This window comes from Vanellus vanellus (assembly GCF_965231255.1).
Source record: "Vanellus vanellus genome assembly, chromosome: 22".
NCBI lineage: Eukaryota > Metazoa > Chordata > Aves > Charadriiformes > Charadriidae > Vanellus > Vanellus vanellus.
In genome coordinates, this window is record NC_138927.1 from 6,660,465 (window position 1) to 6,685,723 (window position 25,259).

At 48.2% G+C, this 25,259-nt stretch overlaps 1 protein-coding gene across 1 annotated transcript in view; it reads right to left on the bottom strand.

Annotated features, from left to right (window-relative positions):
• CSMD2 (CUB and Sushi multiple domains 2) overlaps nucleotides 1-25,259 on the bottom strand; it is a gene marked incomplete at both ends in the record, with an annotated part of 311,031 nt that overhangs the window by 137,875 nt on the left and 147,897 nt on the right. Inside the window, 5 exons of the mRNA XM_082494202.1 lie at nucleotides 3,751-3,863; nucleotides 9,103-9,206; nucleotides 15,027-15,148; nucleotides 18,028-18,152; nucleotides 19,323-19,410. Of these exons, the coding sequence (XP_082350328.1) occupies nucleotides 3,751-3,863; nucleotides 9,103-9,206; nucleotides 15,027-15,148; nucleotides 18,028-18,152; nucleotides 19,323-19,410 (552 nt within the window). The remainder of the gene's footprint in view (nucleotides 1-3,750; nucleotides 3,864-9,102; nucleotides 9,207-15,026; nucleotides 15,149-18,027; nucleotides 18,153-19,322; nucleotides 19,411-25,259) is intronic.

Genomic DNA, 25,259 nt, shown 5'->3' on the forward strand with positions numbered 1-25,259 from the left:
GCACGCTGGTAGTTCGGAACATAGACCTTTGTCAGCTCTACCCAAACTAACCCAATTCCAACAGAAATCCAAACTAGATTAGTGTGTCTATAAATCTAGTTTCAATTTTAAATTATTACTTTATATTAAAAATATAGAAATATGAGACTAAATTAAAATCTGGCTTTTCTATTTTTTCATGTTTTAATATTTCTGTCTCTTACCACAGAATTTTGTACTATTGATTTACTTTTATACTATTGCTTGCGATAACCTCGAGCTCACCAGTAAAGAAACGCGGTTCCCCCAGCCCCCCCCCGCGAGGCGGATCAAGCATCTGCAGTCCACTGATGCGGAACATAACCGCAGGAGGATTGTGGATGAGATCAGGGGAGTCTGAATCCTCTTCAATGAACCCTAAATTTCTCAAGAACTTTTCAAAATATTACCCGAAGGAATTACTTACTCCCAACTGCTACAAGGGGTTGACCGGGGAACTTTACAAGAACGGTTTGGATGGCCGTGGAAGGCACCAGGCTGCTCTAAGGGGAAGGTATTCTCAGAAGAAGTCAGCTGAGATTGAAGGAAAGAGGGGAGAAGATGCGACCCGGGACCCCAGGAGGCTGCAAACCCTCTCACAAGTCAAGCACTAAATTGCAGCATCAATCAGCCCACTTATAGCTGTGAGAAAGAAAAGACGTTTCCAGCAAAGTGGAGCTTAATACAAATTTCTTCTGACAAGCGCTGGAAGTCCAAAAACATTGTTCACTATTATGAGAGAACGTCTGTTTAAAAGGATAAAAGTGGCTGCAGTTGAGACATTGGAGATTTAGAAGTAATCTTCATGAACATTAATGAGCCAGATCCTCAGCTGGTAAAGACTGACACAGCTTAATTGAAAATCGATGCTGTCACACTGATTTACACCCGCGGAGCGTTTGCTCCAAAGGCATCCAGTCTTGCAGTGCAGATTTGGAAAAACCTGAACGCAGATACCTTGGGGTTCCTGTGCTCTCCCTGGTTCAAATCTGCTTTCTCGGTACTCACAAGTGAAGCAAAAGGACCTGTTGGCTCCCCCTTCTCGGGAGCCATATATCAAAACTCTGAGGGCATATTGCCCTCCTCAGCACGTTCCTTCCAACGGGTCCTTCAATCTGTGCATCAATAAATCTCTTGGGCGTAACTGTTTCAGCACCAGCAACAGGCTTTATGATTGCATTACTCTTCAAACGCACACTAAAACTTACGAATTTTAGGATAGATGGCTATTTAAACATACTCTATAAGCAATATTCTGCCCTTCTATTAGGCAGATTTTTGGTCTTGACTTTATATAGCTCCATTAGCTGTAATTTTCCTCCCACAATTAGGAAGAAGCGTGGCCATAAAACTGGTACTGAAACTTGTTAGTAAGTTGCATATAATTTCATAATGCATTTGGCAAGTGCTAATTGCCTCTTACTTAAATGTCTCTTTGCTTTGTAACTCAAAGCATTTGCAAAAACTGGAAGAGTTTTATGGGCCTGGCTGACTGGAGGGTAGCTTAACCTCAGCACAGCGCCAGCGCGGACCTCAGGCAGGGGGTGTATCTCTCTGTTCACACACAAATCCCTTTTCCAAGGTCAAGATGCTGCTGTATAAAATCTGCAAAGATGCCCAGAAAAAGAGAAAAGACTTGAACAATAGGCAGAGAGCAGCCTCTACTTCCAGTGCACGCAAAGGACAGACAGTCCCCAGAGAAGGATCCCTCCTTGAAGGCTCATCAGGGGACAGCAGAGCCAGAACTCTCCCTTTCTTGTCTTCTCGAGGAGGTTATGGACATAGAAGAGTACAGCAAAATAGGCAGCACCTGCGCAGGTGAAGCTGATGAGTAGGGAAGGGAGAAGCACATTTGACCTTGGAAGGTCCGTACAAGAGGACTCCGAAGCATGAATGATAATGGTGGTGCCCAGAGGCACTGGGGGGTCACAGGGAGCAAGAGCAGCTCAGCCTTGCTATAGATCAAGCTACCAGCAACATCGAAGCAAGCCAGGAGGAGGAAAAAGTCATGCTCCTTATAGATCCAAAGTTCACAGAAGATGAACAACAGAGTAAGGAAGTCCCTATATCATGTGCTTTGCAACTTTACGTGCTGTGCTATAACGTAAATGTAAGATTTATCAAGAGACTGGAAGAATACGTCCACGTTGCCCTCTGGATGAGATTAACAAACCAGACGTGATCGCAAAGCGGAGCTGGCGAGTGCTTTCGCCCATGGCCAGCAGGCAGGGGTGCGGGGGCACGCTCCGCCAGCCGGCCAAGGATCAGCCGCAGACAAACGCGGCCGGAGACAGACATCACGGGTACCGCAGAGAGCAGGCGCTGAGGCTGGTGCGGTCGCGGCCAGTAAGGCTGCAATAGTACCACTGGGATGCTCCCTAGACAGTCAGCCTGGATTTGCCCCTTCCTTCTTTCAATTCCGTTCTCTCTTGACTATGTCTCTCTATGACTTTCCTGCTGACCTGGTCCCACAACCCTGTAAACATTCCAGCATCCCGACCCAGTTCCCCCTTCCAGGTACTGCTCAGCCGGCCTGGACACGCCGGCGTTGATCCCAGCCAGGTTTTCTGGCAGGTCAGGTCCCTGCAGGCTCCCAACTGCTGCCACTTCAGCATCAATCCGCAGCACCGCCACGGGCAGGTCCCGGCCCGAACACAGTATGACACTTCCCCGAAACATGGTCAGTCCCAGGGAAACGCTTTTAAAAATGAATGAAGTCTAATGTATATTTAGAGCCCTTGAAAGAAACAGATGTAAGTATTACTGCTGATGCCAGTGGAAGCTGCTGGTACTCGGACGTTTCAGGAGCGGCCCCATGTCTGGATGAAGAGGTGCGTGAAGATGTGCTTTTAGACATCAGAGCCCAAAGACACCATCCATCCCTGGCATCGGCAGGCCACAGAGGAAACCGAAAGGCATTCAAGTGCCCTGAAAAGAGATTCAAGATGACACCACCACCAAAAAGCAGCCGACACCTCAGTGGAAGTGTCCCTGTGTGTCTGCAGCACGGGAAGAAGCTGCCCCTGCGCAGGCAGGAGAGCATCGGACGGAGGAAGGAGAGCGCGTTCTCCAGAGCAGCGCTCGCAGAGGCGGGGAGAGACCCCAGCTGCTCCCGCCAAATGAGGAGGCACAAGATGGAGATTTCTGGAAAAATCTAAAAACAACTCAAAGCAGGAATCTAAGAAAAGCTTCAGCTAGAATCACGAGTCACTTACATGAGTTAGAAGGAATACTTTTCCATCGCGCTTTCTCTAACTTTGCAAATACCTACGCCACCAGTAAGCACAGAAGCTTACGGCAGAGTTCAGCAGTCGCATCCTAATGCATTTCATGAGTTTCTTTTGAAAAATCCCAGCATCGACTTTTATTTCATGTGTAATACTCCAGACCAGTCAAAGTTGAAAGCCATTGATACCACTAATCTCCTGGAACCACTGATGACTCGATCTCATTTTCTCCCGCAGACGCAGTCTGTTGCCATCAGCTGAAACGCACCAACCCTTTTCCAACAAAGCAGATGACATGGCAATGAAACGCTACCCACCCAGTCTGCTTTCCTGGAAAAGAAATCATGAAAGCTGTTCTTATTGGAGCAAAGCTTCAGTTTTAAGAAAAATCCGCAGAGCTTCAATATATTTAGAGAAGCTTCTTTCTTTTCTCCCCAACAAGTGTACCCATCTCATCCCTGATCCTTCTAAAACAGGTAAATTCTGAGAGAGACGCTTGGATTACCTTCGTACGTTGCTTTGAATCCCAGCAAGTTGCTGACACTGTCTGTCTGAAAGAGGAGCCACATCTGGTGGTGCGTGCTAACGATGAGATCGGGGACCGTGGTGCCAGTCAGGCTGTAAAAATACATAAGAACAAGTAAATAGCCTGTATGTCTCCCCAGACTTATTTTCCCCACCAAAATAAAGGCCACGTATACCTCTACAGGAGCAGAAAATAATGAGAGCAACACCAACACAATTAAGAATAACCCCAAAACAAAACACTGTCCACAAACCTGACAGATTTTCAAGACTGATGAACCCCTCGGTACGTTTCTGCACACCACCTAAACAGGGAGTCTTTTACTACAGTTGAGGGTCTGCAAGTTATTATTATCACCACTATAATAATTACAATTTCGTACCATTATCACAACGTATTATCCAGCATCAATAGTAATCGTTTCCTTTCTCACTGAAACAAAACATAAGCAAACAAAAAATTCCCAGAACTTGTACCGGTGACTGAATCCTCTCAACTGTGTTTAGAGGTATTTTCTACTATTACAGAAATTTATTTTCAACGCATTCTCTGCTTACATTTCTATCCTGACAGAGACGCTTCCACAAGGATCTCAGAAAACCCCTGGAAGACAAGGCACGAGCCCTATAAAAGTGCTCCTAATCCAGGCAGTAGGGGCTGAGCGGGACATCGCCGACCCGTCAAGGATGCTCCTAGGAGAGCTGAAGAGCTTTAGAAAAATGTCACCAATAGATCCGTATTAATGAGCCGTGTGCGCTCCTTCAGCCCTTGGGATTAATCACCTCGTTGTGCTTCAACACCGCTTTAGAGCGTTATCCCCCACCCACACAAGCCCCAGCGTCGGCACTTACGCACGCCCAAACGCCCGCTTTGAGCCGGGCTCCCTCCCTTCCCCCTCTCCCTTCCCTCCCCCGCTGAAAACACAGTAACAGAGCGTGGGAAGGGACCGTTACTACAGGAGTGCGAGTGCTGTGTTGCCTCTCTTAGTGGCAGTGTTTAATATTGTTATTATACTATTTCTGCTAAGGTATCATCTGGGATAAATTTATAAATTACCTTAAGTGCAGCTACTGCAAATGGAGAGGTGTTTTGGTTGGTTTTGTTTTTTTTTTTTTTTTTTTTTTTCTGTAGGGTTTGCTTAAAACTAAATACATACGTATGTACAGATACGACTTCTACCTGGCGCCGCCCTCGAGTACAACAGCAGCACCTGAAAGACTTCTTGATAAAATTGATCCCCGGGCTCTCAAGGCAGGATTATTGCAAACCAATACTGCCGGGGAAGGAACCCGACAGCTGTGTGCTGATCGCATCCTGAGAATAAATGTAACTCGCAACCTCCAGGCATAATTGTCGCAATTCCCAGTTTCCTGGGTAATCGGAGACAGTACGGCTGATCTGCCAATTACCGTTTGTTTAGAGTGAAGCCAAATGACTGCTTGAAGGGTCATTCCACTCGCTTGACATTCTCCACACTGGCTACCTGCGGAGTTGCCAGATTCTTTCCAACAGCCTCACAGGTATCCACCGTAAATGGGACCAACATTGCCATAGGCAACTCTCCTCCCCAGCCCACGGACGTGCAGCGGTCCCGTACGCACCAGGGACTACTCTAACGCCTGACGCCACTCACCGCCCAGGCTTTGGCCGCGGAATCTGGAGCATGTTCTTCCCCAAAATCACAGTCATGTCTCCTGAGCCCACTAAAGCTCTCGCAGCTCTGCCCCCACCTTTGCTCTATTATTGCTTTGACCCGCATCAGAAATTTTATTGATCCCGGGGTGCCGGTAAATTAAGAAGTAATCTTGTTTTAACGACCGTTTTGCATCCAGAGAGTTTGATGGGGAGTGCAGAAGAAGTGCTATTGTTGATTCTTCTCAAGTTATTTAAGCAGCAGACGGGCAGGAGCGAGGAATGCACCAAGAGAAAAATCTTCAGAACAAGGCGCTTCAAAGGTTTTTGCGTGCTTCCCCATTCCACTCTAACAAGCTGAATGATTGATTTGGGTGCTTGTTACTTTAGGGAATGAAATCCTCTCTGCAAGTCAGAAAGCTCAGCCTAACAATCTGTTATGTTCTCCGAGATGCATTTTACAGGGACGAGAGTGAGACTGGAAACAAATGGTCCTTCGTACCTCAGTTTGGGATAACGTCTGCTGCTACCCAAGTTGACTCAAACCCATTGCTTGATGTGAGAGGCTGCAGGACTGAGCTCCTCTTGAAGAGCCGAGAATAAATGAGGAGTAAGAAAACTGGAACTCATCTGTTTGACAGGGTTAGGTTTCTGTATGTTGATTATTCCTCCAAAAACACTGCGGCTTGTATCCAATGGATATCCAACCCGATACGGGAATCCAGTTGACGGTAGGTAAGAGGGCAGCAACTGCTGAGAAAAGTTGTCTATGGACTTTCAACCACATTCATTACAAATGGGAGTATTTCTGTGGTCTTCACACCTCTTTCACTTTTCATTAGTTTTCAACTTATCTTCCCAGATTAAAAAATAAATAAATAAATTCCCTTGTTAGGATTAGCATCAGCAATTTAATGGGAAGTTCTCTGGCACGGGAAGATGATACTGGACGCTACACCTTGTGCGGACAGTCTCAGATATTCCAAATTTGCATTAGCAAGGTGTTGAGTAGCTAATACAGAGTGAAAAAAACATGGAATGATTAAAATCAAATCTAGGAAAATCTTCATGGGCTTTAGGCAAACAAAAAGGCGTGGAATGAGAAATCATTTCAGCAAGTTATTACAAACTACTCCCCTGGCAGTAATTTGCACATTTTGACCAATCAGCTGTGAAATGCTCTGTGACACTTTAATTACAAACACTTTTGCAATAATCAGACTCTACATTTATATACATTGCAGGTTAGAGTTCCTGACCCAAGTATCACAGTGTTCATGTTCTGAAAAGAAATGTACAGTAAAATGAACCTCAGAGAAACAGAGATTTCGAAAAGACAAGCAAACATTAAGATAAGTGAAAACGGAGTGGGAGGCTGATTCATGGGGAAAAATAAGCGAAGAGGAGGAATTAAAAAACACAATATGAAATACTCTCTTTCCAGTTGGACAGAGTACAACAGCTCTGCCAGAGTAGCTTTTGGAGAGTTGTTTGCTCTTACACATTTTTGATTAGGTAGAAAAGAAGGGAGTCTTCCCAGTTAAGACACTCGTGCTGGATGCTGGTGGCCCCGGTTCCAACACCCTGTTCGTCACTTCAAATAGTCCTTCCGAAAGTCACGGTGACTTTTCCCTGCTTCTGCTCCAGTACCTGGCCTTGCGAGTGCCCTCAAGACATCTGAGACTTTCACAAACACCACCAGTTTGCATCTTCACTCACAAGAGGCAGACGACACCCCGACGCGGCAAGAAGCCGGGCGTCCAGAGGCAGTCGGGACCCGCACGCAGTCGTGGGGCACCTCTGAGCTCTAGAACGAGGACAAAATACCCGTGGGTGCCCAAAGGTGACCCGAAGTCCGGGAGATGAGGCAAGCCGCACACCTTTGCATCGGCACAGCGCTATGCACGACCCACGATTTGGGTCCGCTCACTCTGCGCTTGCAGTACCGAACCGCGTTGCTCAGGACAGACGTATCGAGAGCAAGGCAGATTTCCCGGAGCACTCGGATGTGTAGCACCCTGAGGTCTCCAACAGTTTTTAAATTTTTGGATTTCCATAAAGCTATGTGGTGTTTTAATTTAATGATTCAGAGAAGCCGTAGCAGAACCATCGCTTCTTCAGTAAAGCGGATTTGAATGATACACAATTATCACAATTGCATTTGAATGACAGACATTGATTTCTCACCGACCCTTCAGAAAAGGAACAGAGAGACTTTACTGGAGAAAGGGCAAACATAAACCATCAACGTCAGCAGGTTAATGAGAATAAACAGCCTCCTGAGAGATGATCAAGGCTCAATCTTTCAACGGCGGCATTTTCTAGAGGCTGTTGTGGAAGATCCTGACTTACCCCTATGCTACACAGGGATCCACTTCCACTACCACCACTTCCTTAGCACGGTGCAGATTCAGAGTGGAGCATGCTGCGTACATTAAACTAACATTCAGAGAGACATGAAAGTTTCAAGGGAGAAAAAAAACCTCTCTGCGTTGTGCGCACTGACCGCCACCCTCCATCAACCCCCTGAGGTCCCACCACACACTTTCTCAGAGCAGCCGAGAGCTCTCACCAACCTCAAAACTGCCTAAAAAAAATAGCAGACCCCAGAAATTGATGCTTACGTGCTGTAAAACACGTGGGTCAAGGAAAAACCTCGCCTTTGATCCACTAACCCACACGTTCCGTTGTATCGTTCCGATCAACGCACTCCTTCCAACTGAAACCAAAACTGCCTCCAGTTATTAAACGCTGAGTAGGAGATGGTAAATGCCGATACAGAGCCCATTCCCCTTTATTCCCTGCATTAGCTGCACTATAACATAAAGCACTTGGTCTTCAAGTCTCCTAGGAACAACAGACTGACAACACAGCAATTCTTTACTCTAAAAACTGGCAGCATCAGAGATTCCACCCCTTCCTTCAGCACGGCTGGACTGGCCCTGTACTGATCTGATGTCCTTTCTTCATAATTAAAATTTAAAAACAAACAAACAAACAAAAAAAACCCAAAACACAAAAAACCCCAAACACAACCCCAAACAACCAAAACCCCACCAAAAACATATTTAGATGGGAAACATCGATATAGGAAGGCCTGGAAGGAAAGTAGGGCTATAGGCAATGTCTCCTCTACTGAAGGAACCTCCAACATTGCATCTGCAAACTAAAGGGTATAAATTGAGGGGGACCAATTCGCAGCCTTGAAGAAGCACGTGCCATCATCCACACAAACGCACGCTGGGTGTGCAGCGCTCAGATGCCACTCAAAGGTAGTGGATTTACAGCCCCTTTGCACTGTTAAAGCTGACTGTACGAGAAGGGCAGAACGGGAGAGCGAGACTCAAGCAGTTCCCCACTTCTGCCCGATTTGTATTTACGCTCGTGTCCGAACTTTAATCCCGTTCCCTCGGCTCCCGGGACAGCCTCAGCCTCCCCACACGGGGTGCGACAAGGCAGTTCAGCAGAAGCCAAGCAAAGGGGTAAGAGCCCTTCTGTCGGCTGAAGCTGAAGCGAACGTGGTGAGGGAAGAACTCACTAAGAATAGTCAGGTCCACCAAAACCGAGAAGCAGCACATAAACCACCCGGTGAGGCAGAGCCAGCAGACCGGGACCCCTCCAGCCAAACCCATCGGCTACATCTCGTCAGGCAAAACTTAGGTGTGGATTTCTCACCGGGACAAAGGACACGGTACTTACACGTAAAGCACAGTTTTCTGGTCTCCGACTTGTCCTCCATCACCCACTGTCAGAGTGTCATATCCTCTCTCTAGTTCAAATTCTTCAAAGGTGAGTTTGATAACCTGGCAAAGATGCAGCATGTTAATACGAATCAAGTGCCAAGGCAGCCAGCACATCCCCTTGTCTTGTTTATTTATCTGTTTGTCTATCGAAGAGCAATTTATAAGAGCATTAATATCTTCAGGACATCACCAAAGGTGACCGTCCTCGCTTTTTATAGCACTGTAGTGCTTCTTTCCAGACACATTGAGCTCTTACTGAAATTACCTCTCAGATTTTTCTGCTTTATCTATTGATTTTCTAGATGACTTTATTGATAAAGATACACGTGTCGGGATTTCAGCATGATTTTTTTCACCAGATACTGCTACTATTTCTCTCATAAACCTGAGAATACGGTGATGGATTTGAATGTGCATATAGGCAGCGTGTTTGTCACGTACGGTGCAAGCAGAGAGTCCTTCTTTTGCTCTGTGCTGCTCACCGTTCCCCCCATTTTCAGAAGGTTCTGTCAGACCAGGACAGACTTTACGTGAACCACCCCTGGGGTAGCTCCAGGAAATTGTCTCAAGCTGTCTGCAAACACAACCACCATAATATCTGTCCACAACTGCTCGTTTCCCGTGTTTTCTCTCCTGCTCTACCCAACCCTCCACCCCCTCTCCGTTTATGTAGCCCCAATAGATCCTTCAGGAGCAGAGGGCCCAGAGAAGTCGAGGGGTCGGTGTTCCAAGTCTCTTGGCTGCTTTTGAAATCTATTATTCTCAAATAACCGAAAGTTACAATGTGACTTTGGGGACAAAGGTCTTAATCCAGCCTCGGACAGCACAAACAAACAGAAAAGGAAGAGCGCTTAATTTACAGAAGCACTTTGCATCCACAACGCCAGAAGCAATCAATGGGAACTCGGTTTCTTGGAGCTTTTTAACTGCCGGGAATCAGGAAAGCACATAAACGCTTGAATGCACCCAGACCTTTGTACGGGTGCCCGTAAATACATTGCTTCCTAGCTTTTAACAGACTGAATTACTGCGTTTAGTTTCACACGACTTTTTGTTCACGCAACACAGCGGTTATCAAAAGCAATCACGGAGAAGGACCCACACGTCTGCCACGGACCACAGGCAGGGCGATGCCGCCCCACACCGCCTGGCTCGGGCCAGGGGGACCGAAACCCTGGTCTTGTCAGTTCTTGCCCATTGTAAAAGCAGCATCTCCTGCCAACACTTGCGCACGTGCGCAATCACAGGGGGATAAGAGTCCCAAAGTTGAAACCAGAAGCGATAATTAACTGCGTTTGGTCTCTTCAAGGCTTGTAGGGGCTCTCTAGGAAGCTGCCAAGGTTCTCCTGTCCAAAGCCACTCAACTATGAACTTCAATCTCTTCAGAAAACACTGGTTAGTCAGACGTTGATTAGCTTGAGTGTTCTTTAAAAAATAATGGGTGTGTTTTCAGTTCAGACTGAAGTGTCATGTGCTGCCATCTTCGACGTATAAATGCAATTAATACTTTACTTTTCAAACGCATAGAAAAGCAAATTAGATATTTTAGCCATGGGTATTACCCAAAAGCCCCAGGATCATGGAACAGGAGCCTGTGTGATACTTCACAGAAGTTTGGAACCATTAATTTTAGTAGTAGTACCAAAATATTAACCTGTGCAGATTATTATTAAACCATGTAATGATGGAATAATGTAATTAATACAAAGAACACAGTGCTGTAAAATGGCACACATCATTAGTTAAATCAGTCATTCAAGTAAACTGCCTTCTAAGGAGTCTGACCCTAATTAAATAACTAATTACATTCTAGTACACTGACGACTGTAACCTTGTGGCACAGGAACAGGACGCTGAATACAATATTTATTTATCCATTTTCCTATTTTCTTTTTGGTCTGAAAGCTGAAAATTATTTCGTGATTCATTAAACAGCAAGAGACCTACCAGCACACACAAATACACGGATGACACAAAACCTCAATTTTACTGAAGTGACAGGAAGCAATTAGCAAAGTCAAGAAAACAGGCTGGAATACGACACCTGGTTCTAAGGCTTCGCACTGCAAAGTGATTTGAAGTGCAGTCACATTCATAGGAAAAAACACAGTAATTCTCTCCATGGAGAGCAGCACCTCTTGCAGCTACATGCAAATGCTTTACGAGCACATATTACTCATTTCCCCCCCTTCGCGCCAGCCTCAAGCATCTATCTTCATTCGGGGTGAGTCATCCCCTGGAGGGGCCCATCTCTCTCCACCGATGACACGAGAAGCTTGGACAGAGCTTTATTTGGCTGGTTAGACTCCAGGTGAGAATTACCCCAGGAGAGATATCAACCAGTAACATCCATTATACGTCAAGAAGGTTCAGAAATAGTTTTGATGCAAATTCGTCAATTATCATATGCATTTCTCGGTCCCCAAGCGATTTATTTTTCCACTGTGGTTGAAATTAATTCCCATGGCACTGGGGACCAGCAACAAACCTATATGCCCTGAATATCCCCCAAATAGGCTTGATGTCGCCCTCTGTATAGGAAATAATTCCAAGTTGTCAACTGATGCGCACCATGCCCTTAATACTGTTTATGTAGGTTTCTGAGCAAACTTCGAGGGGATTATGTAGCTCAGTGAATCTGGCTCACAGTTCTTTTCCAAATATAGAACAGATGACTTGCAAATGAGTTCTAAATTCAGCTCGGTGGTTTTCCCATCGCTCATATTAAAAGCTTCATATAACAGGACCTGATCCAAAGACCACTCAAGTCAATAAAAAGATTACCACTGACTTCAGCAGGCTTCAGCTCAGGCCCATAATACTTTTTATCTTCAAGGTATTTTACAGGCTTTTTAATTAATTTACCTTCAATCCTTACCTCACCCGTGCTGGGGAACGCGCAGCGATGACCACCCCCTCTGCGCACAAAGCTGCGTGCGCCAGGGAGGTGAATTCACCAGTTTAGCAACAACGAGACAAGAGGGAACGGGCACAAACGTGACCATGGGCAGTCCCATCTCACCCCGAGGAGGGACTTCTCTCCTGTGCGGGCGGCAGAGCACTGGCACAGCTGCCCAGAGAGGGGGGGAGTCTCCCCCTCTGGAGCCATTCCAAACCCGCCTGGAGGTGTCCTGTGCCACTGCTGGAGGTGCCCCTGCTCTGGCGGGGGGTGGCACTGGGGGAGCTCCGGGGTCCCTTCCCACCCCCACCAGTCCGGGATGCGGGGGTGTCTCTGACACGGGCCCTGCTTTACGTCAGCGAGAGTTTTATGGGTACTTTCCAGAGGCAGCGCCATGGGACTCGCTAGGTAGGAACACCAGTGACCAAGTTGGCATTAGAACTCACACACCAGCAGCTCCCAGTGCCATACTGGGGTTATGCAGATGGGCGCAGCTGCATTAGCTGCAGCAGGCAACCTCGGGAGCTGTTTGCTGGACAAAAGAAACCATCCGTGCCGGTCAATCTACTCGCCTTTTTGCATCTTCACCAGGCAGGTGTGGTCCTGTCTGCACAACTGTTTCTGGAGCCTTAAAGAATGCTTTAAACAGCGGGAAAAGACTAAGGGCGACCGGTTTGTGTCCACTGTTTCCCACTGTCCTGAGGAGCGCCAGCCCACGGAGCACAAACTACAGTTTCTTGTGCTATCGAATCTCTGCTCCGAGTCAGTAAGTGTTGAAATTAACGGATTTCACCAGTTTCAATCCCCTTTATGTTTATGAAAGCTGAGGATCGGGACTTGCAGATGCTGATTTCTAATCAACAGTTTATTATGACACAGGTTTAAAAGCTGAGGAAGAAACTAAGCAGGGGAAGAGGAGGAACTTTCCATAACTAGAAGTTCCCAAAGACAGTAAGCTTTTGAAAAATGTGCCCAGGAAGCTCCCAAAAGCAGAAGCTTGTCCTGTCACACTGCTGAAGGAAAAGCAGAAAACGTTGGTGCACGAGGCTGGCAGAAAAGGAAACGGGCAGAGCTGAAGATTAGACTCTGAATATGCAACACGAAAGCAATGTGACAAAGGGTCAATAAAACAGTGGTCGTGGCCCATAAGCATCTCTTGAGAATGGATTGCCATCTCCTCCTTCACAATTTGCACCGCAAACCCCAAATGGAAGCGTTAGCCTGCGTACCACCCAGGGCACGTCTACGTCTAGCGCACCACAGCTTCTTTCCAAACTCGGAGGACTCTTTTATATACACAGAAACCGGATTTTGCTGATCTTTGAAAGACAAAGATGCATAAAAATAAAGATGGGTATGATACACGCACCACGGCCCAAGACGCAATGTGCACGCCCGGGTCTGGAGGCCAAAGGCTGCAGAACACAGCTGACACTTGAGCGGTAATCGCTGCTCTTCCATGTGGTCTGTTCTCCACTTGCCCATTACCCTGATGAAGGAGAACCTCCTGGGACTGATTAACCAGTAAATCACTCCTAATAAATCAGCACTGAAAAATATCCTGATTCCCCACTCCAGTTTCCCAGAATTTGGGTCATTACTACGTTCCTGTGCAGCCAACCCAAGACATCCGCTGGATGAAGTGACGGCTAATGACAGCCCTTTGAGTACAAACCCATTCTGAGAGCGGAACACAGGCATACTCCTGGTTAAAATCCTGACCCACCAGTGATCTGCACTCTAATTAAAGGCCTGAACGGAGGTCAGTGGGGAGGGAGAAGCAGGGCCCAGCTCCGGCTGTGCGGCCAGCGCTCCCGAGGCGGGAGAAGCGCCGGAGGTGAGAGCACGAGACGCCGTCCCACCGGCGGCAGCGAGAGGGTACGACTGCCGATGGGCGCCAGCGTTTGTATAGACCGTAACGATTCCTAGCAAAAGATGAAATCCTGCGACACTGACGTGTTTGTGAAATGCCTTCCTCGGATCGGCGGCAAGAGGCAGAGTGCCAAACGCAGGACTGTCCAGAGGCAAGGACCATAATCGACAGAATAAGCACATGAGCTCAGTGACCTGGCATGCAAGATTTGCTCATGAGCTAATGCAGATGATGTTAATGGGAACCCAGATACTAAAAAGAATGAAACTTGTCGTCTTCTGAGAGCAGAAGACAGTGAATAACACCTCAGAAAGTATATTTTGAGCTACACGGCAAAGTAATTTTTGCTCTTATGTTCCCAAACAGGTCTGGAGGAGAGTTTGCAGGGCCGAAAAAGCTGCGAGGCACTGAACATTGCCCTCCCTCAGCCAGTGGAAAATGGAAAGGACTTGACCTTCCGGAAGCCAAGGCAGTCAGCCTCGCTCTCCGCATGAGCGGCGACAACAGACTTGAATGGCACACGCAGAGCAGCGGGGACAACAAATCCCCACCCACCTCCCCCCTTCCAAACCTCAGTGAACGGCAAAAGGACTTGTTTATGGATTTACAGTGCCACATAAATAGCAGTAGATAGAACCAGAACTCTCTCTTCACTTTTCCTCTGCCCTTTGGGGGGCCGGAACCCCCCCGTGGTTAGGGGTCAGCCCCAGCCAAAAGGAAGTGAAAAATGAGCATTCCTGGCACAGCCTTCCTGCCCCGACTGAGAGCTGGCTTAATGAGATGCTTTGCTAAGCCGTTTGGCATTTCACCACCATTCACGCCAAGATATCAAAGAGGTTTCGATTAAAAATAATTACATTCACTTTTAATTACATCCTTTAACAAAATGAATTTTCAGCAGAGAGAGAATGTGATGTGTTGCGGTCTTTAAAGACAGTTGAGAAACACGTGGAAGAAGTCTGCGGGGGGAGAGGGGGGAACAACATCAGAAACAGAAACCCGAATGGCCAAATATCGGAGCGCAGCCCTTCTCTGAAGCGGCACAGCCGTACAGCATTTCAACTCGGGCACCGAAGCAATGACACGGAGCCGCATCTCCCAGACCTACCTTGGCTGGGTTGAGCGCAGTGATGACCCACACGCAGTAGGCGTTGTTATCGTATTGGACAGGGTAGTTGGGAGAGGTTATCACACCACTGGGGCCACGAAGGTACGTGTCGCACATCCTAGCTGCGAAGAGGAAAACAAGACAGATGTGGGAGTGAGGTCTCAGCGTTGGGATGTATACGGTGCTCTTTGTTTACAGAGGAGAGGGGAGTAGAGATGCATACAGCGTGGAAGTAGGGGAGAATTAAAAATTGCTGCTCTGTGCTGTTCTCATTACCCAAAAGATTCATTTTTTTTCCATATAACATCATAGATGAAGGACTTACCTATGATGAGTAGATGAGTGGGGTGCTTCCAAGGGCTATCAAACAGATGGCCCACCAGACCAACCAACGGCCACCCATTCTCTAGCACTCAGACTGATTTGGTTTATATGTTAAAGCCCTCACATACATACTTTCATGTCCAGGACAGTGAAAGCAACTACATGGGAGATGCCACGTAAAACACAGCTCCTTTTTAATGTCCCCAGAAAGCCGTATGTCTTTTTTTCTTTGCAGCCCCCCAAAAACCCCACCGCACAGCAAGGATTTATTAGGAGAAGGCTGATTTCATTCTGGTATGACTGTGGACTCAGAACCAGGATGGCAGCTCAACTTCGTATCTGAAAAACATCTTAGCTAAAGTAGAAACTGCTTAAGCAGGGAAATTTTTGCCTGTGGTATTCCTTTGATGTAATATTTAACCAAAAAGTGTGAAGAACAGCATCGTGCTTTTGTAACTGCCTCTGCTGCTGTGATGGATCCTCAAAATTAATCTCTCTCAACTCTCAAAGGAGCCATATTTGCACGTGTGGCATCCACAAGGATTCCCCACCCCCCACCCCCCCAAATAGCAGTGAAGCACGGAAAACGATCTCCTGGCCAAACGTGTCTGACCACGCAGGTGGTCACAAGGGAAGATGAGGAAGGCAGCGAAGCAGCTGAGGGCATCTATCCATGATCCTTAAGCCACGTTCCTCCTGCCCCCTCCTGTATGACCCCATCCTGGAGCGCGTTACGCGTGTCCCATCCTACCTTACAGAACAAGGTAAATCCCGTTGTTCTCATTTTAAAAGTGGGCAACAGGGGCACAAAGGGATGAAGTGAGTCTCCCCAGGGCCCAGAGGGAACCTGCTGCAGACGGGGAAGCTGAAAAAACAGTCTCCCCGCAGTGGCAAGAGGTTTGATCACTGGTGTTAGATACTGGTACTGTCCGGGGGGCGGGGGAAGGAGTAAAAGCTCAATACCCAATAATAAAGTGGAACAAACAGAAAAAAATATGGAAAGCTTTTTAAAATAAAAAAAAAAAAAAAACCAACTAAAAGTTAGCAGTTAAAAAAAATTAAGTTGATTCATAGAATCATAATAATGCAAGCAAATCCTTTCTTATCTCTTGCAAGAGGACACCATAAATTTCCTTTATAGTGTCACATATTTATGCCAAATATCCTCTTACACTGATTCAATTTATTCTAGGCTTGTTTCAAGAATTTGATGGGATTCCAAAGCCTTGAAAAAAAAACCTGCAGATGAAATTAAAGAAAAAAGAACTGAAAAAATACCAATTTATGACTTTAAGAGCTTTAGAGGGATTTAATTAAAAATATTACAAGCTGTTCATTATTAGCATTACAAATATCACAATTATGCATGCCACTTTTTAGAGACAGAGAGGGAATGGAAACAAAATGGCCAAGGGCAAAATGGGCATTAAGTTTTTTTCCTCCGCTGAAAGAAGACTCCGTTCCCTGATGGCTCGTGGCCGGACCACAGGATATGCGGGATCCTGCTCGTTAGGAGCCGCAGTCTAAGTAATCCCCCGCTGCTGCCTACCAGCAGCAAGTTCCATTTAACAGAGTCTCCCTCCATCTCAGCTTTTCCAGAGTCTGTTTCAGGCTTTCACCTTTTCCCCCCCTCTCTCCTCCTTATCCCATAAAAAGAAATACCTGGAAGAAGGAGAAGAGAGGGGACAGAAAGCATTGAAGAGATGAGGACGTAGTACACAAGTATGAAGGATACGAATATAATCCACGTGGTGCAGAGCTAATAACTTATGAAGGCCCACAGTTAATGGAAATAGCTTTATTAGCTCCATTATGTGACAGGAACAGGATTTGGGTCTTTTTAGCCTGGAGAAAAGACTGAGGGGGATCTTATCAATGCTTATAAATAGTTAAAGGGCGGGTGCCGGGGGATGGGGACAGTCTGTGTTCAGCGGTGCCCAGTGACAGGACAGGATGGAACGGGCACAAACGTGACCATGGGCAGTCCCATCTCAACCCGAGGAGGGACGTCTCTCCCGTGCGGGCGGCAGAGCACTGGCACAGCTGCCCAGAGAGGGGGGGAGTCTCCCCCTCTGGAGCCATCCCAAACCTGCCTGGAGGTGTCCTGTGCCACTGCTGGAGGTGCCCCTGCTCTGGCGGGGGGTGGCACTGGGGGGGCTCCAGGGGGCCCTTCCCACCCCCACCAGTCTGGGATGCTGTATTTTTTTTAAAAAAAACCTGAATATCTGGAATAAAAAAACTGTATAAGAATCAAGCAAAGGTTCTTTCTCAGGCTTGTGCTGAAAAGACTGGAAAACGTGAGCCCATATTACTCCCTCTCGCTCAGCCAGAACACACGAATCGCCGTGAGGAAAGAATAAAGATGCTGCTGACTTCTGCCGAGACCAAACGCCCATTTCGAAGAGCACAAACGCGCTCAGGGCAGCGCTGGACAGACGGCAGCAGAGCTGAACCTTCCCAACGGTGCGGGAGCCTCGCGGGGCGCTCGCAGCGGTGCCCCGTGCCCGAGGAGGGACCTGCCAACGGGGCCGGGAACGGGGCCACGTGCCGAGCTGAGGTTAAAACCAGCGGAGGGACTTTAACCGAGCGAGGAATGAACGGGTGATGCATGAAGGGGACATTAGGGAGATGGGTTCTCTCATTAGCCCTAACAACTCCACGAAATTTGCCTTCTCACCTCTGCACACTGGCCTGTGGTCACTCCATGCGACAATTATGTCGCTCACTCTCTTACAGGTGATGCTTTTGGAGCCTTGTAAATCGTAGCCCTCGTTACAGGTGAACTGGATGCTGGAGCCTAACCTAGCGGACAGAACAAAGGGTGACGTTAGCAACGGAGACACAGGTTTGTCACTTGCTTTTAATTACCCCCGTGATTCTCCAAATCGTGAGCAGAGAGAGTTCCCGGGCCCTCCAGGCAAGAGCAGGAAGGAATGGGGGGGAAAGCTGCTGCCTCGCTGGTGCGGGCGCTGTTTGCCCGAGGGGGTGACAGCCCGAGAACACCTTTGAGTCTTTCAATGCAACTCCAGCGGGGACTCTACGCAGTGCGGGAGCACGGGCTCAGCCCCAAGAGGTGACACGCTCAGTGTTCTTATAAAGAAAAAAAAAATATCCACCAAACTCCATCTACTACTGAAAGATTTGTTCTTTATTCTACCGCTTTGGGTTCAGATCCTTTGCTGGTTTAAGCCAATGCTGCCTTACGCGCTGACGCGACACAACGCCGGTTCACAGCAGCTGAGAATTTATCCTGTGGCATTCGGGGACTATTGGGAACTCCCTTTCCTCCACCCTCACCCCTCCGATCCATTCTCCGGATTTCAGGAGAATTTGATAGACTCGGGTTAAATGGAAAGCCACTTTTAGTGAACAAAACAGCCATCGACAGCAAAATAAGATTAAATATTGATCCGCTATTGCTAAGAGCTGGCTGATTCACTCCTGCGCGCTTTAAATGAACGCTACCAACTACAAGGGAATAACAGCATTGTTTTAAACTTTAGGAGAAAACAATTATCTACCACCACATATACTTATTGACAAAGACCTGTACCAGCGCTGCGGGAAGTCACCTCAAACTGACGAGGGGCAGGGCCATGCTGGGACTTAAGGCAATTTGAGAAGCGATTTTTTTGCCGTTTAAGACAGTTCTTTCTGCACTTAACCGGAGGGGGGAATGACGACAGCCATTGCTTACGCAGGCCTGGCTAAACGCCCACGCTGGGAAAAGAGAAATACTCGGGGAGATCATGCCAGCCCCTCGTCGGGGCCACCACCTCCCAAAGACGCGCGCGCACGTTTACAGCCACCGCTCTCCCGCACCGCGGGCCTCGGCAAGCCTCGCGGGCACAACGCGCTCAGAGGTGTGCGGGTGGTCCCTAAAAAGAGACGAGGGAGCGCCACGGAGCACACACAACGGTTACAGACAGCAGCTTTGCAGCATGCAGAAACACACACGTAGAAGGTTCTTACCTAAAATCGTTGCCTATTCTTTTGCCTCTCTCTGGAATCCCAGGGTCTGGACACATATTATGTCCCTGGGACACACCAACCTGAGTTACTACAAGGCAAAAACAGCACATACAGAGACAGAATAGCAAAAGAAACATTCTTTCATCAACTGTCTTGGTGGATGTGAAGAGAAAAATGGCAATTGGTAGCTTGAAAACCTGAACATGTTCCGTTTCGTTTAGAGAAAAACAGCTTTGGAAACAAGTGTAACTGGAATCGTTTCAGCTCAGTTTATACACCAAAGTGTTTTCCAGGAAACGCCAGCGAGGGACGCAGTTTTCCCTCCGTTCCACTACAGAAGTACCTCTGAAAAGTGGTTTTTTTCATTCTGCAAAATGACACCAATTAAAGAGCCCATTTCCGAAGCCTGTGACTGAAATGGCCACCCGGGACACGCCAAGGTGACAGCTACCGCCCCCCCCCCCGGCTGAGGGGAGCCAGGGGGAGAAAACAACTCAATGGGAAGGTGTGTGATACCAGGGGAGAACCAAGCACAGAACAGGAGGGAGAAAGGAGAGGGAAATGCAAGTCTGGCGTTTTAAAGCAGGTCATTTAGTTTGAACATGAAAACCTGTATGGAGAAACCTTTATGTAACTGCCAACAAACATGAAATCTATGAAGTGGTGATCAGCACTGAAGAAACACCTTCAAACTCCTTCTCTCTCTCCCCGTTCCCACCTTCCCCCTCCAGCCCGTCAAATGGCGCAAACGAGCACTGACCCGGGGCGGGTATAACCCGGGGGGCTCCTGGCAAGGATGAGATGAGAGCTGGCGATATACTGCTTTCAACGTTGAATTCCAGCAGCTACCAAAATGCACGGTAATATGGGACAAAGGGGGGATTTTGTCACAGAGCTGCAGAAGTTTACGTGAGTCGGTTTAAGTGTACCACTGAGGGAAGGATGCAGAGAAAATGCAGCGCTTCTTGGCAATGATGCTGAAGCAGCAAAGCATGAATCTTAAGCGAGCGTGGCTCCGTCCTACCTCTGCCTATCGCCAGATTAAAGGAAAAAACTTCAATCATACTTCAAAACGTACTGTGTTAGCACAGTGCCCCAAGGACCGCCGTCAAATGGATGACGGTGCGGTGACAAAGCACGTTTCTCACACCAGACACGTTGGCTCGACAGTTTGAGGTCTGCACGGCACCAAACACGGTGACAGGTACGGAGGTGCGCGCGGGTACCTCTTGACAGGGGAGGATAAGCACACGGAGTGTCTACACAAACACCCACCGCACAGCACGAAGGCACAAAAAGGCAAAGCCATCAAATATGGTCATTATCCACTGGGTAACTGCACCTTGCGTAGCCGGGCACTACAGCTGGAAGACAGAACACTGTTCCTAAAAGGAGGGAAGGATCGCTCTGCTCCCGCTGGTTCGGGGCTGCCCCCGACTGCCAGCTGCAGACACCACGGCGTCCCGCTCCCCCCCTGTCGGGCTCATCCCAACCCCTTCGGTTTGGAAGGGCCTTTGTCCCTCCTGGCTTCCCTCCCCAGCCCACCGCGGGAGCCCCCCCAGCACCGCGCTGCCGGACCCAGCGGGATGGGGCAGGGGCCGGCACAGCCGCCGCGCAGGGCTCAGCGTTTGGGCACGACGCTTTGGTGCTCCACAGTCTCCTCCATGTGTTTGAGGGCAAAAGAGGAAGCGAGATACGGCTTTACAGGGAACCGGACTCCTGAGAGACTGCTTTCCCTCTTTCGCATATTCGTAACCTCCCGCGAAGCTCAGGCACGCGGACACGCAGAGACACCAGCAATAAAGACAGGAGCGTGAAAGCGGCACACGGTCTCTTTTGATGGTCGCCTTTTGTAGCTACAAAGTTTTGCTGCCACCTTTCACAGATTCTGATGATTCCGATCGTACACCAGAGTCGGAAGGAAGGGAGCCCCTGCCCAGAGCAGGGATTCATCTCCGGTATTTTCAGCAACGCCCTGATAACTGAAGCAGCCAGGAGAGGAAAAAACCCCACTCCAGGAGTGGGTATCTCCAGCAGGTCTCAGGTGCGAGATAATTTGGTAATCCTTCTGCAAACGAAACCACCAGCTCCCGAGAGCCCTTCTGCTAGCGCTTCAAGCGACACGCTGCTTCCGAGAACTGAAAGGTCGGCTGAACACAGTCCATAGGTGACACCGTCTTCCTTTGGGTTTCTTAAATCACTGCCTACCCACGCAAACATGCTGTCTGTGCGTACAGATATCTCCAAACAAAGTAAAATTAAGGCTTCGGATAGAGCGTACAAACTAGGGTTGTATGTCACAAGTCCATATGGTATTTAAGGAAAAGTGCTAAGATTTCTCATCTTACTTCTGTACCTTCTCCAGAGTGAAACCACAGTAAAGGAGATGCACCTACAACGTACACCCGCACAAACACAGCTTCTACAGGTACGTCCGCATTCAAACACCTGCACGCTCCTCCTCGCAGAGCTGATCACCAGATTGCCTCTCCACATCAAATGCTTTCTCCCACGGCCAAAAGACTATCCAAGACGACATCTCTGATGGCCACGTCAGTCACTCTGCACTGGTACCGCATCCCTTCGTGGATCAGATGGCAGTGAACCTCGAAGCCTCCGGTTCAGTGCCTCGGGAGGTGATGGCAGCAACGCCATCCCTGGTGATCAGCAAAACCCGCCGGCACCAGCCAGTGCCAGTGACCAGGTTGTCAGTTAACCAGCACATTCCCGAAGACTAAAACCAGGTTTTTTTTCTTGTTAGCTAGCATTTTATTAATATCTACATAACACATGTAGATAAACCAGAGAACAGATAAAGCAGAGCAAGGGGGAAAGGAAAGACATCTCCGCACCACAATAGTTGGGACGTTTCACTCGTAAATGTAAAGGAGAGCAGAAGAAAGGGAGAGGATGGATTAGATGGTCAACTACAGAAACTTTTGTTCTTCTATCTGTTGTTTTAAACACACACACACGACCATAACTAAACCAAAGGATATAAACCATATTTGTTATGCTGAGAACCTGCTGTCAGTACCGTGTTCATCTCCCTGAAGGTTTGGCTGATCTACGCCTGGGCCGTGCCATTCCAAAATGAATTCTTCGAGGTTACTAGGAAAACAATAGCTCTTAAAAACTGCGATGAACTGTTCAATTTCTACATTATAGACTCAAGGATTCTCTCCCCCCAAACCATGGAACTAGTTCTCCACCCCTTCATTCTCCTCCTGATTTTTTCAACAACTTCCTCCTTATTCAGTAACAGCCGGTTCCGATTGCTTTGTTTGCTACAGTAATTTACCCCATCTGTTAAAAGAACTGAGAACCTTCCTCAGTTCTCTCTATCTCCCCACGTTAATAAAGAAGGTTCATCGATAGATTCCCAAGGGACAATTTTTTATTGAATTTAGGAATGTAAAATATGAACTACAAAATAAAGCAGCGTCTAAAAAGGTTTTACAAAGACTCTTTCTCAGCATGAGAAATACAGTGCGAGTGAGTTCTTCTACTGGCACCGAGGTGGGGGGGGAGGATTGTAGCAGTAATTAGTTGTTTTATAGAGGCTGATCTTTACGATCACTCTACGGCTTGCAGTTACTCTCCGTGCAACCGTCTGGTCAAGTTAATGGGTTACAAAATTCAGTCCTAAAAGGAGGGGAGCTGAGCTACTGGGGTGCGCTCCCCCCAGCGAAGCGTTCAGCACCCAAAGGTTACGCACTTCCCAAACGTCGGTGACGCTGATCCAGACGTTAAATTACTCATGTGCCGCGCAAGGGGCGAGTGCGGGAAGGGCACAGACTCGGGCTGTGAGGCCCCGACGCTGGAGAAGACTACTTCCAGCTGGCAAGTTTTCACCTGGGGAGGTCTGAACCCCCCTTCCATCTCCCGTTGCTCTCTCAGAATAGTTCAGAAGTACGCGAGTTCAAAAACACGTACAGACTTTCAGGTTTTGAAGACCGTGGCCAAAGCCCGTGCTCGCAACGTGCCCTACTTAACCCGCGCGCAGCTCCCTCCAAAGCCGCGTTCCCGGTGCCGGGAGCGCCGCGCTGGCTCCTCCGCCGCTCCGAGCGGGCTCTGTGCTGCCGCGGGGACCCCCCAGCGCACCCTCCTCCCTCCCCGGCTGCTGCAGAAAGCAGGCTGGCCGCACCGCTGAACATCTAGAAGCTTCCATACACTTGGCTGAGACCTAAGACTGCTCAACACCTCCCAAATGACTTCGCATTTGTACATTTAAAATAGATTTTGACAAATCTGAACGTACACAGAACTTGTACTACTTCGTACAATCCCTTCCGATAATATCCAGCAGTGCATTTCCAGCTGTGCCTCACGCAAAGGTCAGAAAAGCAACTTTGATGCTGTTTTGTGAAAGCAAAGTACCATGTTTTTTCCCCACTGTGTGACCTGCAACATACACATTTACATACTGCGTGCAGTAAAAGAAATAATCTCCTAAATGCAATCTAAAATGTAAAACTATTTCTTATATCTTATTCTCCAGAGCTGTATTATTTTTCCTCTAAAAAAATGATTAAAGCAAGATGTCCAAATAATTTTAGGATGGTGAACAGTACGAGGCACTTGATTTCCATTTCAAATAAACACGTTTGACTGCAGCCGAACACAATTAGCACTTCCCCCCCCCCCAAAATTCCATATTTTTATATATTCCTTTTCTGCAAGAGCACCAACAGCTGCTCTGACTACGCTTTGCCTCCATTCAGACACCCCAACACGTTGGCTTTAACCTGGCCGGGGGGACCTGGCAGCCACCCACAGCAGCGAAGCAGAAACCCTCCGGGCGACGCGTGGGGTCCCAGCGCGAGCTGCCACCCGCCTCACGTGGCCATGGAGGCTTCCAGGGAGAACTTCAGGACAGGTACGAAGAGGACTGGAAAACACTGCTGGTGAGAAAGTCTTTGAGAATAAAGCACGGCGTAGCTCTAGCTATTCCCGAGAGACACAGAAATTTCTAGATTTCTGATATTCGAGCCAGATGAAGCAAGAGCAACTCTAGCAAACTGCACAGATCTTTAATCGGCCTCCCCCACCTCTGTAACCACCTCTGACGCATACGCAGACTCATAAACTCATGAAAGTTTGCGGGAAGGGGGGCATGGCGAGCCACGCAAGCCAGGAAAGCGAGGGAAAAAAGAGGATAACATTTTGGGCTCCATTTTCTGAAAATGAACCATTTTCTGGAGACATCTTCTCCGGAATCAGCATTTCTGAAGTTGAAAATTTACTGTAAGAGAAGTGTGACAGCAGAAGGCTGCGGAAGATAGAGGTTAATCTGGGTTTCCAATCCGGACCTCGCTGAGAGCGGAGCACGGGGAAGGAGCTGCGGTGAGCACCGCGCTGGGACCGGAGAGGAATTTGGGCCACAGAACTATCCCCATCTATATTATTATTACAGCTTAATAGCTTTCAGGCTGAGCTGCCTTCCTACGCTCTGTTTTGCCTTATCAAATATGACAAGATTAGCGCTACACAAGATGCTGAATTGACAGCTTTGAAGACTGGAGCCTGCTCTCCGTGGGGCGAGGATAAAGCGGGCAGAGGCAACGAGAACTTCCTACACTTTTATCCTCAAAAGCGGAGCACGGCTGGGGCAGAGCAGGATACGCGAGGAAGGAAAGCCGAGCTGCTGCCCCGTACACTGCCTGCAGTGCCCTTCCCCGGCGCTCCGGGCTGGGAAAGCGCTGACAACGCTCGTTAGCGACATTCGGTAGCAACAGGGGAAACTGCTACGGGGAAGCAGCCTCGCATTCCCAGGGAGCAGACATGGGAATCCTGTATATGCTCAATACCAGAATAGTTATATACAGTGCACCGACGACTCCAAACCAGGCCAACGTTTTGCACCGGGTGAAGGCTCCCGCCCCCGCGTCCCCCAACGCCCAGGACAGCAGGTACCCCGCTCCAAGCACACCCTTT